The sequence below is a fragment of the Nerophis lumbriciformis genome, linkage group LG25 (genome assembly GCF_033978685.3).
Source record: "Nerophis lumbriciformis linkage group LG25, RoL_Nlum_v2.1, whole genome shotgun sequence".
NCBI lineage: Eukaryota > Metazoa > Chordata > Actinopteri > Syngnathiformes > Syngnathidae > Nerophis > Nerophis lumbriciformis.
Genome location: NC_084572.2, coordinates 14,886,148 through 14,902,500, shown reverse-complemented (window position 1 = coordinate 14,902,500; position 16,353 = coordinate 14,886,148). Strand labels below are relative to the sequence as shown.

The window sequence follows — 16,353 nt, the reverse complement described above, 5'->3', positions numbered from 1 at the left end:
CACAAATCCCTGGGAACATTATTAAAGAGTGAATGTCAACACTTATAGAGTTATAACGTGTTCAGCAACATGGTGATGTATTACATCATGTGCAGTAAAGTGTACATTATTTGTAAAATCAGCACGCAGCACGAGCGAAGGAAACCATTTTGCATGTTTAAGGTAATTATAAAGCATTTAATCATGGATATAGTGATATAGTACATGTATAATGAAGTGTATATTGTCTTTAACATCAGTACATTCTACAAGGAGGACGCTACTGTGGAGGGAGCTGTTGCCAGCGCTGCCTGCAGGAGCAAAGGTCACCGCCTCTGTCCATGGTGCTGAGGACAGAGCCCCATCAGACGGGGGCGTGGCAGTGCTGACGGCGAGACACAGCTGCCAGATGATTAGATTTCACAGGTGGTACGTGTAAATCTAATCATCTGTTGTCTTTAACAGTAAGCGGCCGGGAGCAGGAGGAGAGAGAGGATACGGACGTGACTGAAAGGTCACGTTCTGCTGGAGAGAGAACTTTGTGAAAACATATGAATATTAAAACTTTGTTAAAACCTGCACACTGGGCTCCTGTGCCGTGTCTGACAGTGGGATCGCTAGGAAGCGACTTCCCCAGCTACATTATGTTTTTATATTAGTTGCTTGGTCGCTTTTTACGCGTGAGCAAGGTCGCACCCGGCTCCATCTACACAAATGCAAAGCAAGTTAACTTCATGATTTGTCGTTAAACAAGGACTAAAAACATAAGATAATGTTGCATCTTTCTTATGACACAGAGCACAAAGTCTTGCTTGTCAAAGTTGTTCCATCAGGTGGAGGTTCCACAGCGATCGTATCCAAAACAGCTGACTGTCATTAGCGCCGGTGGGAGTGTCGCAAAGTCCATTTTGATGTGTCTTTTTTATTCATGTTGAGTGAAAATAGCAGCATGTTCACGTTCAAACATACATTAAGTCCTCTTATGTGAAGTGAATTATATTTATATAGCGCTTTTTCTCTAGTGACTCAAAGCGCTTTACATAGTGAAACCCAAAATCTAAGTTACATTTAAACCAGTGTGGGTGGCACTGGGAGCAGGTGGGTAAAGTGTCTTGCCAAAGGACACAACGGCAGTGACGAGGATGGCGGGAGCGGGGGATCGAACCTGTAACCCTCAAGTTGCTGGCACGGCCACTCTACCAACTGAGCTATGCCGCCCCTATAGTGTGTTTAAAGGCGGCAAGGCAGTGTTGTTGAGCTTGGAAATGACAGCGCACAACCGTGACGTCATCACAAGTCTCCGTTTGTGACGTGAACACGCATACGGAGCGGAGAGTTTTGGATCTCTACACTTTGGCCAGCGTTTGTAAAAGTCTGCATTTTGAAAGACAAAAGTATGCGTCTACATGTGGACAAGAGGCCTAAACGCAGAGATAAGTATGCGTTAATTAAGTATTTGTGTTCGTGTGGACATGGCCTTAGACAAAGTTTAGTTGGAGGACGTTTGGCTAAAATGATAATTACATTTACTCTTCACACAACTTCGTCTCACACTAGCTAGCTATCAAGTTAAAGTTAAAAAGTTAAAGTACCAGTGATTGTCACACACACACGAGGTGTGGTGAAATTTGTCCTCTGCATTCTCTGAGCAGCAGCGGTCGCCGCGCCCGGGAATCATTTTTGGTGTTTTAACCCCCAATTCCAACCCTTGATGCTGAGTGACAAGCAGGGAGGTAATGGGTCCCATTTTTATAGTCTTTGGTATGACTCGGCCGGGGTTTGAACTCACAACCTACCGATCTCAGGGCGGACACTCTAACCCAGGGGTAGGGAACCTATGGCTCTCGAGCCAGATGTGGCTCTTTTGATGACTGCATCTGGCTCTCAGATAAATCTTAGTTGACATTGGTAATCACAGTGTTAAAAATAACGTTCAAAATATAAAACATTCTCATACATTTCAATGCATTCATCGGTTTTCTACCGCACCTGTTCAAGAAGTCGTATTAATGGTAAGAAGTATTTTATTTGTTATTGGTTAGCTTCAGAATAACAATGTTATTAAAAATAACAAGAGACTTATTATACTCTAACAATGTTGGTCTTACTTAAAAATGCACGCATTTAGTTGTATTCAGTGTTAAAAAATATTATATGGCTCTCACAGAAATACATTTTAAAATATTTAGCTTTCATGGCTCTCTAGGCCAAAAAGGTTCCCGACCCCTGCTCTAACCACTAGGCCACTGATAACAAGGTAACAATTTTACCTAGTTCGCAGATCGCATCGTCCCGACTTCATGCCTTCGCTTTGAATGGAAGGCATGATGTACTGCCATGAAAAACAAAGTCCACTTTGCAAAATGGGCAAGGTATTCATGTCCTTAACAAGATTAGTGTGAAATGGTCCCAATCCGTGCATGTTTTCGCCTACCATGTCGTTGCGAGTGGCCGCGCTGACTCGTTTTCCATTTGGAAAAGCACGAGTGATGACATCACCGATTATTGTCGACAAATTAATTTGTTGGTCACAAATTGTATCCGATTCCAATACTGATATTGGAACCGTGAGTATTGGCTGTCACAAATTGTATAGTTGGTATTTGTCGACAATGTCGACGAATTGTTACATGAAAGCCCATATAATCCCATACTTGTTCTTTGCTGATATCGGACCGACATCAGTATCAATTTAGGATACCCCTACATGTAAGGTCATAAATGTAATTGTCGTGTTTCGGGCTGAGGTCGAGCCTGCTAAAAGTGGACACACCTTGATGAGCCGAGCAAAGTAGTCTCCTCCGATGTAGTTGTCGGATTTCAGGTAAATCTCCCGCAGTTCGCTTGCTCCTACAGGGTTGTACTTGGAGTTGAACTTGTCAAAGCGGTGAAACGTTTGCCTGCCCTGCAAGGGTCAAAGGTAAGTGAGTGTCACCCTGATTATACAGCTGCTTTGAAGATGTTTACACTCTCACAGCGTGCACGTCCAGCGAGTCCACTGTGAGGTCATAGGGGTCCATGTGGAGGTTGTTGAAGACTTGCTCCAGTGTCATCTTCTGGCCGCCCTTCTCCAGGACCACCCGGTCCTTCTCAGTCTGGGAAGTGGTCTTGATGAACTTCAACAAGTGCTTCTGGTTCATGCAGGCGGCAGCGTGTATGTGTGTGTCCACCTTTTGTTTGATAGAAACTGGTTTTGAAGGGCTCAAATATCACAAATAACCTATGATTTGGTGACAAGACCTTTTAGCTCCACAGCTCAGCTTCAGTGAAACACCAACCAACCTTTCTGACATTGTAGAAGTCTCTGTGTGGAACACGCTTCAGTTCCTTCAGCTCGGCCATTTCATTTAACATTTCATGAAGGTAGAACTTGGAGGCCAAGAAGTTCAAACGTCTATGACAGTAGGTCTTCCTGCAAAGGATTAATGCACAGACCTTTACAAACGTTTTAAGTGGTGTGCTGCATGGCTCAGTTGGTGTATTTACGTTGGGCCATCAGCAATCATGGCCAAGACATGGCTCAGGTCGATGGCAAAGGTCTCCAAGTCCGGGTAAGGGAGTCTGTGAGGCTGCTGTTGTTTAAGGTCCTCTGTATTGTCGTAAACATGAACAATGCCATCCTTCATCTGCAGCTCATAGTTGAGGTTCTCAGGAAGGCCTTCCATTGAATATGGGTCTTCGCCTTCATGAGGGAAAGGCCAGATGTCTACAGAACAAGAAATGGAAAGAGATGAACACAATCAGTCATAGGACAGAAACCATGTCCAGTAATACTTAACCCTGTTGGTTAACAATGCTCCCACCTGGAAGAACCTCATCCTCTTCTCGCCACTTCGCCCCCTCAGTGTTGCGGAGGAAGCAGGCAATGGTCCTGGGAAAGCGGTGGTAGGCCAGCCGCGAGTACTTCTCTCTGATGAAAAGAGCTTTTAGGAGGCTCTTGGCTGCTTGTTCATAATCCTCAACTGTGATCTGCAACCAGCACAAAAATGTCACGCGATATCTGGGAGAAAAGAGTTCCAAATATCAGAAATATACAAGCGTTTTAGACCTTATTACGCTAAAACGATTGTATTCAATTTAGGTAACTATTTAAATATTATGTTGATATTGTTACATCGCTTGTTCGTTAATTGTGTATTAACTTTAATTGCAGTGTTCTCTTGCCAGTTTGCTCTTCACTTACTACGATCTAAGGGGTGTCCAAATTTTTTGACTGGGGGGCCACACTGGACTTAAAAGATTAGGCTGGGGGCCAAAAGCGGACTGCATGCAAAGTAAAATACACACACATATATATATATATACAGTCGCGATCAAAAGTTTACATACACTTATAAAGAGCATAATGTCATGGCTGTCTTGAGTTTCCAATAATTTCTACAACACTTATTTTTTTGTGAGAGTGATTGGAGCACATACTTGTTGGTCACAAAAAACATTCATGAAGTTTGATTCTTTAATGAATTTATTATGGGTCTACTGAAAATGTGACCAAATCTGCTGGGTCAAAAGTATACATACAGCAATGTTAATATTTGGTTACATGTCCCTTGGCAAGTTTCACTGCAATAAGACGCTTTTGGTAGCCATCCACAAGCTTCTGGCAAGCTTCTGGTTGAATGTTTGACTTCTCCTATTGACAAAATTGGTGCAATTCAGCTAAATTTGTTGGTTTTCTGACATGAACTTGTTTCTTCAGCATTGTCCACACGTTTAAGTCAGGACTTTGGGAAGGCCATTCTAAAACCTTAATTCTAGCCTGATTTAGCCATTCCTTTACCAGTTTTGACATGTGTTTGGGGTCATTGTCCTGTTGGAACACCCAACTGCACCCAAGACCCAACCTCCGGACTGATGATTTTAGGTTGTCCTGAAGAATTTGGAGGTAATCCTCCTTTTTCATTGTCCCATTTAAAGCACCAGTTCCATTGGCAGCAAAACACTCCCAGAAAACTGTTTTTAACAAGGCAGGGTAGCTTTAACTAACACCTGCAATCTCATCACATTGGTTGGACTCCAGGTTGGCTGACTCCGAGCTCCAGTTGACTTTTAGAGAGTCATTAGCGTAGGGGTTCACATGCACTGTTCCAACTTGCACTATCAATGTTTACATGTTGTGTTCAATAAAAATTTAAAAAAAAATTGTGCAGTAATAGTTTAAGCAGACAGTGTTTCTCTATTGTTGTGACTTTGATGAAGATCAAAAGACATTGTCTGCCCAATTTATGCAAAATCCACATAGGCAAAGGGTTCACATACTTTTTCTTGCAACTGTGTATTTTATATATATATATATGTGTGTGTATATATATATATATATATATATATATATATATATATATATATATATATATATATATAGTATATATAAAGCCTTATTATTATAATTTGTTATTGAAAGTTCAACTCCTACCTTGTCTAAATCAGAAATATCAAGCAGCAACAATGCACCAAACATGGATAAGTGTTTTAGCATTGTTCCCATCCCCCCTTGTAATGGAATTGAATGGGTGTCATTTTGAATTTTTTATGTTGGTTGAATGTATTTTATAATATCAACAACGTACAGTGATTAGATTGTGTTATATGTGACCATGTGTGTTAAATTTTACTAGGGAAGGTTGTATGGATTGGGTCTTATAAGTAAATGCTGTACTTCACATTTTTGAAGGAACAATATAATGGCAGAGTTATTTGCGTTAACCTCCAGGTGACGACAAAATAGCAGCCATCAAACCACAGGATATTTATATATGATATGGATACACCGCTCCCTGTCAAATTGTTTACTGAAATTGCGCTATCCCGCGGTCCAAATTGATGACACTGGCAGGCCGCATTTGGCTAGACATCCCTGCATTGCGGATTTTAAAATTGTCAATAGGGATTCTTCTATACATATATTATAACATCAATATGATATTACCAGCCGTTCTACCGCATGCAGCAATGAAGTCTTTGCCCACATGACATTGTACACAGCACCCCATTGGCTGTTGGCAAACTAATCACAGAACACTGTGTTCTCTGTCTTGGCAGCTGATTGGGTCAGCCACATTGAGCCTCATTGCTTGGGCTCTGCAACATCAGCACAGATGGAGGAGCTGATAAAGATGTCGAGCTGCGCATCAGCAAAGCAAGACATGCCTTTAGAACTCTGCGACCTGTATGGCTCTCTTCCCAGCTCTCCAGAAACTCCAAAATCAGAATCTTCAATACAAATGTAAAATCTGTCCTTTTTATGGCTGTGAAACCTGGAAAACTACCAAATCAATCATCAATAAACTACAAGTGTTTATTAACAACTGTCTCAGGTACATACTGAGGATTTGATGGCCCAACAAGATATCAAATATAGACCTGTGGAGACGCATGAACCAAGAGCAAATTCTAAATTAAATCAAAGGCAGAAAGTGGGGATGGATCGGCCATACACTGAGGAAGGATCCGAGAAACATAGCAAGACAAGCCCTGGACTATAACCCTCAAGGCAAGAGGAAGCCAGGGAGACCAAAATTCAACTGGAGGCGGTCCACTCTTGATGAACTGACCAAGATGGGGATCTCCTGGCAAGAAGCAAAGACCATCGCGCAGAAGAGATTGAGGTGGAGATCCATGGTAGACGCCCTATGCTCCCAAGGGGGCCAAGAGGATTAAAGAAAGAAATTGGGAACCTAAATAAATAGATCGCATGGCTTTGTGTGTCGGCTGTGATGTTTTCAATGGGAAGTTAGTAACCAGCTTGGACTGAAGAGTTCAACGATTTTACGTACGGTTGAAAAGCTTAATTTGTGGAGCATAAAAATTATTGTATGGTTTATGGCTCACTTTATAATATGCATTACCGTCACCTACAATGCTTGTCATGTAGTCATTTTTCTCTACAACTGTTAAGACTAGATGATAAATGGAAACATTTGGTAATAGACAGACTTTTTGATGCAGCTTTTGTCATTTATTGTGCGGATAAACCTAACGATAGTCTGTAGACCATACGTGTTAGTGGTGTTTACCCCTGCACAGTAGTCTCCACTGATGGTAACTCTCTGGAAGTCGGGAAAGCTCTCTGAAAAAACAGGCTCAGGTGTGGTCGGGGAGAGCAAGGGTGAATAGGCTGGAAGGCTCCTGTCGCTGGTGGGAATCTGCAAGCACAGCGACTGGGAACGCTTCATCATAAAATTCTTCTTCCTGATCACACAAGGACAAAACGGGGGTCTTGCAAGTAATTCACAGCACCGACAACCTTGTACAGAATAATCAAAATAATGACTACACTGGAAATGATCTCCAAAGTCTAATTTGGAGTAATACAGCAGAATACAATCTCATTCAATTAATGCACTTAATGCGCCTACAAGTAAGTGATGATGGTGGTAACCTTGTAGAAAATTAATCATCAGACCAACTGAAATTAAAAATGGAAATAATCCACAAAGTCGGATAATTGCAGAATCGAAGTCAAGCTGAGTACGAATGGTTTTGCCGGTTCCAACACCTTGTAGCCAAAACAATTTGCAAGTGTACCTTTTCACCGTCTCCTTGGATTGCTGCTCGGCCAAATCCTTCTGCAGGGCGCGCTCCCTGTCCTCTAGTAGGCCGATGGGACAGTCTTCGGGCACGGTGAACAAAGCCATCGCGTCCTTGGTATCCTCATCCTTCAGGGCAGAGGCGTAGACCTTCTCTGCCAGCAGACGGACCTTCTCGTCCATCTCGCTCATTGACATTCTTGGGAAGAGCCGTGGTATCTCTGCATCAAGTTTTGGGGGGGAAATACATTTTTTGTTGTTGTTGTAGTTGCGACCGAGTTGAACTATGACAGCCATTGGAATAGATATAGCATGATGCTAGTGGTGACAGTGTTAAGTCTTCAGTTGGAGGTTGAGGTAAACTGTAAGCCCACACCAGTAAACATGTCTTGGGTTTCACTGGTGTTTGCAAGTTCTGCCAACGTGTGCGACACATTACAGTCAACAAAAACAGTGCAGTGCAGCACGACCTTGCTACCCCTCACTGGGGAATGGTCACCCTACCTTGGACCACACAGCGGGCAGTAAAGTATGCAAACAGACATACTCCCTATTTTAGTCTAAGTACTGATTCCCCTTATTTGTTGCAACAGCCTTCACGCATTTCTTCCTCTTCACAGCTCCAACTTTGCTGTTCATGTGGGAGAAAATATTTGTGCTTAACGTGTTAGAAGAGAATCCAGCTTATTGGCAGGAAATTCTTTGTTTGGCTGAGTTGTGTAGCCATTTCATACTTGTTGCGTCAGTGCATGAAAATATTTCGTAGGGGATTAGGAAATGGGACGTTGGGTTAGTAAATCCTGCATCTGATGACCCCCCTGAGACACTTGCTGTTTCAAGCGCTCGGTCTGCGGCTGTCAATCAAATGTAGCTTGTACACTTTTCCCATTTGATAGGAATTCAGAGACCAAAACAAATCAGGAGACTCCCTGTTTGACTTAATGACAAGCATTCTGTAGTTCAGGTTCTCAAGACCTTTTGGCATAACTGTGGTTATTAGACAAAACCCTTGAGATAGATTTCAACTGTGTTTTTTTAAGCTAAACTTAGTATGAGACACACAAGGGACAGCCGATGTTTGATTTAATTAGCTCAGCTTTTATAAGATCTTAGCTCATGGTCGGCAACCAGCGGCTCTTCAGCCTCCTGAGCAAAGAGTTTCATCATTTTTGACTATCTTTGAGGCCGTGAATGTGTAAAAGCTGAGTGCTTACTGGTAATTAGATGAGTGCAAGGAAGGTTTTTGACGTCGGCACGCGAGAGGGAGGTTGGCTTCTCTTTTTTTTGCTGCAGCTGTTACATATGTTAAATGTGTTGGAATGATGAGGAGATCATGTCATTTATTGAACACCAATGCTCTGCTTTTATTGTATCATTCATTTATTATGTCATATCTAAACTATTGTGTTGAAGTCTGGGGAAATTGTTATAAATCCCATTTACAGCCTTTAGTCACTCTGCAGAAAAAGGCCATTAGGATTGTGTCCAATGTTCACTACTTACATCATTCAAATCCACTATTCATGGAGTTAAAGCAACTTAAACTGCACGATGTGATCAATTTTAAAACTGCTCAAATTATGTTTAGGGCATCCCAAAACTCTCTACCATCCAATATACAAAACCTATTCCAGGATAGAGATGCTCATCATAGTTACAGTCTAAGAGGAAACAACAAATTATATTTGCCTGAATTTAGAACAACTTTAAAATCAATGTGCATTTCAGTGCGTGGAGTCAGTCTGTGGAACAACTTAGGGGACGAGTTAAAAACCTGTTCTAACATGATTACATTTAAAAGACTGTTTAAAAAAGAAGCACTGAAGAAGTACGAGGAGGAAAGAGAGTGATGCCCTCAGCACAGAGCGATGGGAGAGAGGTGTATGGTCAGAGAGTGTTTGGGCCTGTGTGTGTGTGTGTGTGTGTGTGTGTGTGTGTGTGTGTGTGTGTGTGTGTGTGTGTGTGTGTGTGTGTGTGTGTGTGTGTGTGTGTGTGTGTGTGTGTGTGTGCGTGTGTGTGTGTGTGTGTGTGTGTGTGTGTGTGTGTGTGTGTGTTTTGTCTCGTCTTGTCTTGTTTTATAGTAACAGTGGTACTATTGTATTGTTAGTGTACAGGAGCTTTTCTTGTTTTTGTTTGTATAGTATTGTTCTTGTATTATATTGTTTATGTTAAATGTGGAATGAGTGAGAGGGGTTGGGATATTATAAGCATTTGCTTCATCCAACCCCTTTTCAAGCCTTGCATAAATGTCCCTGCCAAAATGTTTAAAAAAAAAAAGTGTGTGTTGTACTGTACAGGTTTGAAATAAATAATTCAATCAATCAATCAATATACTGTAATATTGTACATAGTAATTGGGATTAATTATATATTGTATACATTATATACAAATATAATATATCAGTATATAATACTGATATATATATATATATATATATATATATATATATATATATATATATATATATATATATATATATATATATATATATATATATATATATATATATATATATATACATACATATACATACATACAGGTAAAAGCCAGTAAATTAGAATATTTTGAAAAACTTGATTTATTTCAGTAATTGCATTCAAAAGGTGTAACTTGTACATTATATTTATTCATTGCACACAGACTGATGCATTCAAATGTTTATTTCATTTAATTTTGATGATTTGAAGTGGCAACAAATGAAAATCCAAAATTCCGTGTGTCACAAAATTAGAATATAACTTAAGGCTAATACAAAAAAGGGATTTTTAGAAATGTTGGCCAACTGAAAAGTATGAAAATGAAAAATATGAGCATGTACAATACTCAATACTTGGTTGGAGCTCCTTTTGCCTCAATTACAATTTAGAACAGAAATACCATGGTCCGTAAACCAGGCACGGGTAGATTTTGCGCTGTGTGCAGGCGCCAAGTCCTGTTGGAACTTGAAATCTCCATCTCCATAGAGCAGGTCAGCAGCAGGAAGCATGAAGTGCTCTAAAACTTGCTGGTAGACGGCTGCGTTGACCCTGGATCTCAGGAAACAGAGTGGACCGACACCAGCAGATGACATGGCACCCCAAACCATCACCCAACCATGCAAATGTTGCATTTCCTTTGGAAATCGAGGTCCCAGAGTCTGGAGGAAGACAGGAGAGGCACAGGATCCACGTTGCCTGAAGTCTAGTGTAAAGTTTCCACCATCAGTGATGGTTTGGGGTGCCATGTCATCTGCTGGTGTCGGTCCACTCTGTTTCCTGAGATCCAGGGTCAACGCAGCCGTCTACCAGCAAGTTTTAGAGCACTTCATGCTTCCTGCTGCTGACCTGCTCTATGGAGATGGAGATTTCAAGTTCCAACAGGACTTGGCGCCTGCACACAGCGCAAAATCTACCCGTGCCTGGTTTACGGACCATGGTATTTCTGTTCTAAATTGGCCCGCCAACTCCCCTGACCTTAGCCCCATAGAAAATCTGTGGGGTATTGTGAAAAGGAAGATGCAGAATGCCAGACCCAAAAACGCAGAAGAGTTGAAGGCCACTATCAGAGCAACCTGGGCTCTCATAACACCTGAGCAGTGCCAGAAACTCATCGACTCCATGCCACGCCGCATTAACGCAGTAATTGAGGCAAAAGGAGCTCCAACCAAGTATTGAGTATTGTACATGCTCATATTTTTCATTTTTATACTTTTCAGTTGGCCAACATTTCTAAAAATCCCTTTTTTGTATTAGCCTTAAGTAATATTCTAATTTTGTGACACACGGAATTTTGGATTTTCATTTGTTGCCACTTCAAATCATCAAAATTAAATGAAATAAACATTTGAATGCATCAGTCTGTGTGCAATGAATAAATATAATGTACAAGTTACACCTTTTGAATGCAATTACTGAAATAAATCAAGTTTTTCAAAATATTCTAATTTACTGGCTTTTACCTGTATATATATATACATATATATATATATATATATATATATATATATATATATATATATATATATATATATATATATATATATATATATATATATATATATTCCTCGAAAAAATTGTTGCACAGCAGCTAAATGAACACTTGGCGTCTAACAATCTCTGTGAACCCTTTCAATCCGGTTTCAGCGCAAATCACTCTACGGAGACAGCCCTCGCAAAAATGACTAATGATCTATTGCTAACGATGAATTCTGATGCGTCATCCATGTTGCTGCTTCATAATCTTAGCGCTGCTTTCGATACCGTCGATCATAATATTTTATTAGAGCATATCAAAACACGTATCAGACTTAGCCTTGTCTTGGTTTAACTCTTATCTTACTGACAGGATGCAGTGCGTCTCCCATAACAATGTGACATCGGACTATGTTAAGGTAACGTGTGGAGTTCCCCAGGGTTCGGTTCTTGGCCCTGCACTCTTCAGCATCTACATGCTGCCGCTAGGTGACATCATACGCAAATACGGTGTTAGCTTTCACTGTTATGCTGATGACACCCAACTCTACATGCCCCTAAAGCTGACCAACATGCCAGATTGTAGTCAGCTGGAGGCGTGTCTTAAAGAAATTAAACAATGGATGTCCGCTAACTTTTTGCAACTCAACGCTAAGAAAACAGAAATGCTGATTATCGGTCCTGCTAGACACTGACACCTATTTAATAATACCACCTTAACATTTGACAACCAAACAATTACACAAGGCGACTCGGTAAAGAATCTGGGTATCATCTTCGACCCAACTCTCTCGTTTGAGTCACACATCAAGAGTGTTACTAAAACGGCCTTCTTTCATCTCCATAATATCGCTAAAATTCGTTTCATTTTCTCCACCAGCGACGCTGAGATCATTATTCATGCGTTCGTTACGTCTCGTCTCGATTACTGTAACGTATTATTTTCGGGTCTCCCTATGTCTAGCATTAAAAGATTACAGTTGGTACAAAATGCGGCTGCTAGACTTTTGACAAGAACAAGAAAGTTTGATCACATTACGCCTATACTGGCTCACCTGCACTGGCTTCCTGTGCACTTAAGATGTGACTTTAAGGTTTTACTACTTATGTATAAAATACTACACGGTCTAGCTCCATCCTATCTTGCCGATTGTATTGTACCATATGTCCCGGCAAGAAATCTGCGTTCAAAGAACTTCGGCTTATTAGTGATTCCCAGAGCCCAAAAAAAGTCAGCGGGCTATAGAGCGTTTTCTATTCGGGCTCCAGTACTATGGAACGCCCTCTCGGTAACAGTTAGAGATGATACCTCAGTAGAAGCATTTAAGTACCATCTTAAAACTAATTTGTATACTCTAGCCTTTAAATAGACCCCCCTTTTAGACCAGTTGATCTGCCGTTTCTTTTCTGCTCTGCCCCCCTCTCCTTTGTGGAGGGGTGGGGGGCACAGATTCGGTGACCACAGATGAAGCGCTAGCTGTCCAAAGTCGGGACCCAGGGTGGACCACTCATCTGTGCATCAGTTGGGGACGTCTCTGCGCTGCTGACCTGTCCCCGCTCAAGATGATCTCCTGCTGGCCCCACTATGGACTGGACTCTCACTATTATGTTAGATCCACTATGGACTGGACTCTCACAATATTATGCTAGATCCCCTCGACGTCCATTGCACCAGTCGCCGAGGGGGGGGGGGGGTCCCCACATCTGCCATCCCCTCCAAGGTTTCTCATTGTTATCCCATTGGGTTGAGTTTTTTCTCGCCCTGATGTGGGATCTAAGCCGAGGATGTCGTTGTGGCTTGTGCAGCCCTTTGAGACACTCGTGATTTAGGGCTATTAAAAGTAAACATTGATTGATTGAGTTTATATTATATACTGTATATATATATAATGTGTAAATATTACATATATGTTATATTTTATATTGCTACTATGGTACATTTTAGTCCACTTAATACCGGCATTATCCTTTCCATGTATATATGATATGTAAATATTACATTTATGTTATGTTTTATATTGCTAGTATGGTACATTTTTAGTCTACTTAATATCTGCATTATCCTTTCCAGCCTTACCCTTTCCATCCTTTGAAACTGAGCTACTGTGTGGAGCAACTTCCCTTGTAGATCAATAAAATTTGTCTAAGTCTTAGTCTAAGTCTACTTGAGTGTGCGACTTGAGTAATCTAACCATGAAAAAACTAATCTTTGAAGGAAACAGTGAATTTATGGACATATTCATTTTGCCTTCACCGCCAATGTCGCTGGCTTAAATGTGTGCTTAGTATATGGTGAGAAATTAGCAAACAGCAAAAATGTATTTAAATACATTTTTACAGCATTTTCTGAAATATATAGTAAGGTTAATAGTAAGGGTTGCCTAAGGTAGAGGTGTCTAAAGTGTGGCCATTTTTCTGCCCACAGCTTTTATTTTATTGGGCCTTAGCATAGTGTAAAACATAAAATTAATTCATTATTAGTGACACATCTTATCAGATAATACACTAAGTTGTAGGAATGTCATGATCAGAATAGAATAGAAAGTACTTTATTGATCCCGGGGGGAAATTCAGTATCGGGATATTTGGCCTCCGATCCAATCAGATTTTAAGTCCTAATCCGATGCCTTGACAATGTTGTTATACGTTATAGTACTGCAAAAGTTTTTAACCATAAACATTTTCAAAAAGCTTATTTCATTACATTTTGAATTTGCTATAATTTTTGTAAATTCCCTGAAAAAAACATTTTGAAAACTGGTCAAACCACACATCTATATCTCATCGTGCTATAAGACGGGGTCAACGGAGTCAGACAAAATGTAACAGAGAGCGTTTATTGTGAAAGCCGGAATCTGGTTTTGTTTTTTTCGAGCAGTTGACAACAATGCTGTTTGCACAAAGACGAAGATAAAAAAAACAAAAATAGCTTAGTTACGGCTGCATTCTTCATAATGAGATCGCACCATGTATGCGGTCAATTTACAAGACTTTCAAGTAAAAATATAGAAACACTTACAGTCCGATGTTTATGTTGCATGATCATCATCACCTCAGAGAATATCCTGAAACAACTAAAGTCTCTCATTAATTGTCTATTGGTATCTTATCAATACTAACATGATGGGATCAATACTTTGTGGCATCTTCTCTTCTGTTCGTCCATAAAAGTGGCTCAGATGGTAGAGCGGGTTGAGGGTTTCTTGTACAAATCCAGCTTCCGCCATACTAGTCACTGCCATTGTGTCCTTGGGCAAGACACTTCACCCACTGTGCTCCAAGTGCCGCTGACACTGGGGTATGAATGTTCTCAGTTCTCACTATAAAGTGCTTTAAATGTTTAGAAAAGCGTTACATAAATCTTACCCATTATTATTATTATTATCATTAAATTACTCGCTTTTCCTCAAAGTTTACTCGAGCGTCTCTACTAGTCTCAGTGCAAAACAGCACTTTTCCCTGTCTTTACTGCTCACTCAGGCACACTCGGGGTTAGAGCGGGTTGTCAAGTAACGAGTAAGTTCCCGGTTTGAAACCTACTTCCTCCATCCTAACCGCTGCTGTTGTGTCCTTTGGCAGGACACTACGCCCACTTTGCCCTCAAGGTTGCCCACACAGGGAAGCTTCACAGACTGGACGAGCCAGATAAGGTTTGCGGGCACTACACGAACGCTGCCCACAGCTACTCAAGAGAGTCATCTAGGCAACTACAACCCTAGACTAACACCCTCCCCCCACCACATCCCACCTCCCCGGATTGTAAATAATCAAATGTATATACTTGTTCTTATGCTTTCTGAGCTCATGATGTTCACTGCTGGCTGTACATAGCCTACGAAGTCAGACCTACACTGTTACAATGTCCATTTCTCAGATGATATAATTGTTGATGACTGAAGTGCTGATATCAACCAAACCTAACCCCCCCCCGCCCCAACCCCCTCCACATCCCACTCCCCGGATTGTAAATAATGTACATAATTCAAAGTATATACTCTGATGATTAACTTGTGTGATGACTGTATTATACTGACATGTATTTGTACCATGAATTGATTAACGTGGACCCCGACTTAAACAAGTTGAAAAACTTATTCGGGTGGTCAATTGTACGGAATATGTACTGTACTGTGCAATCTACTAATAAAAGTCTCAATCAACCAATCAATCAAAAGGATGGGTCAAATGCACTAATTGACTAAATTTGACTGTTCTTCTTCAGTGATTGACTTAATTTTTTTCGACGAATATCTGCCTGTAATGGAAGTTATGTTATTTTGTTGACATTTTGGTATTTACATTTTTGTTCCATTTGTTATTTGGCACTAGTAACTTTTGAGAATTATTTTTAATTAATTGTATAATAATGCATTGTTTTGTATAGCTGCATTTAGTTATAAAATTATTTTTAATTGAATAAAATAGTTTCATCCTGTTATCATAATAACCATCAACTAAGTACAGCAGAGGCATATTCATAAACTTATTCAATGATTATGACATTTCAAGTCAAAGTATCGGTATCAACATGGGCAATACTGTAATCCCTGTTTTTACATGGAATCAGATTGGTACCAAAGTTTACAGTATCACGCAGCCCTACCTATAGTCAAAAAAGCTACAATCAGCCCGAATCAATTCTATAGACAATTTATCGGGCTTCAGTCTTGGTTGGTGCTCTGCCATGTCCTGTCAATTGTGGGACATGGACAAGTGAGTGCCTTTCCGAATCATGTCCAACCGACTGAATTTACCACAGGTGGAATCCAATTACGCCAACATCTCAAGGATAATCAGTTTTCATAATACATACAAACAGTATATACACATTATATATATATATATATATATATATATATATATATATATATATATATATATATATATATATATATAT

The 16,353-nt window shown here is 40.4% G+C and overlaps 1 protein-coding gene across 7 annotated transcripts in view; it reads right to left on the bottom strand.

Annotated features, from left to right (window-relative positions):
• The window catches only part of LOC133621643 (AMP deaminase 3-like), an 82,798-nt gene that overhangs the window by 14,929 nt on the left and 51,516 nt on the right, over nt 1-16,353 (bottom strand). For all 7 annotated transcript variants that reach the window (XM_061983862.2, XM_061983867.2, XM_061983864.1 and 4 more), the window contains 7 exons: nt 7,504-7,726; nt 6,993-7,167; nt 3,783-3,948; nt 3,466-3,685; nt 3,262-3,391; nt 2,955-3,149; nt 2,753-2,884 (listed from right to left, as the gene is read on the bottom strand). In XM_061983862.2, coding sequence (XP_061839846.1) covers nt 2,753-2,884; nt 2,955-3,149; nt 3,262-3,391; nt 3,466-3,685; nt 3,783-3,948; nt 6,993-7,167; nt 7,504-7,726 — 1,241 coding nt within the window. The remainder of the gene's footprint in view (nt 1-2,752; nt 2,885-2,954; nt 3,150-3,261; nt 3,392-3,465; nt 3,686-3,782; nt 3,949-6,992; nt 7,168-7,503; nt 7,727-16,353) is intronic.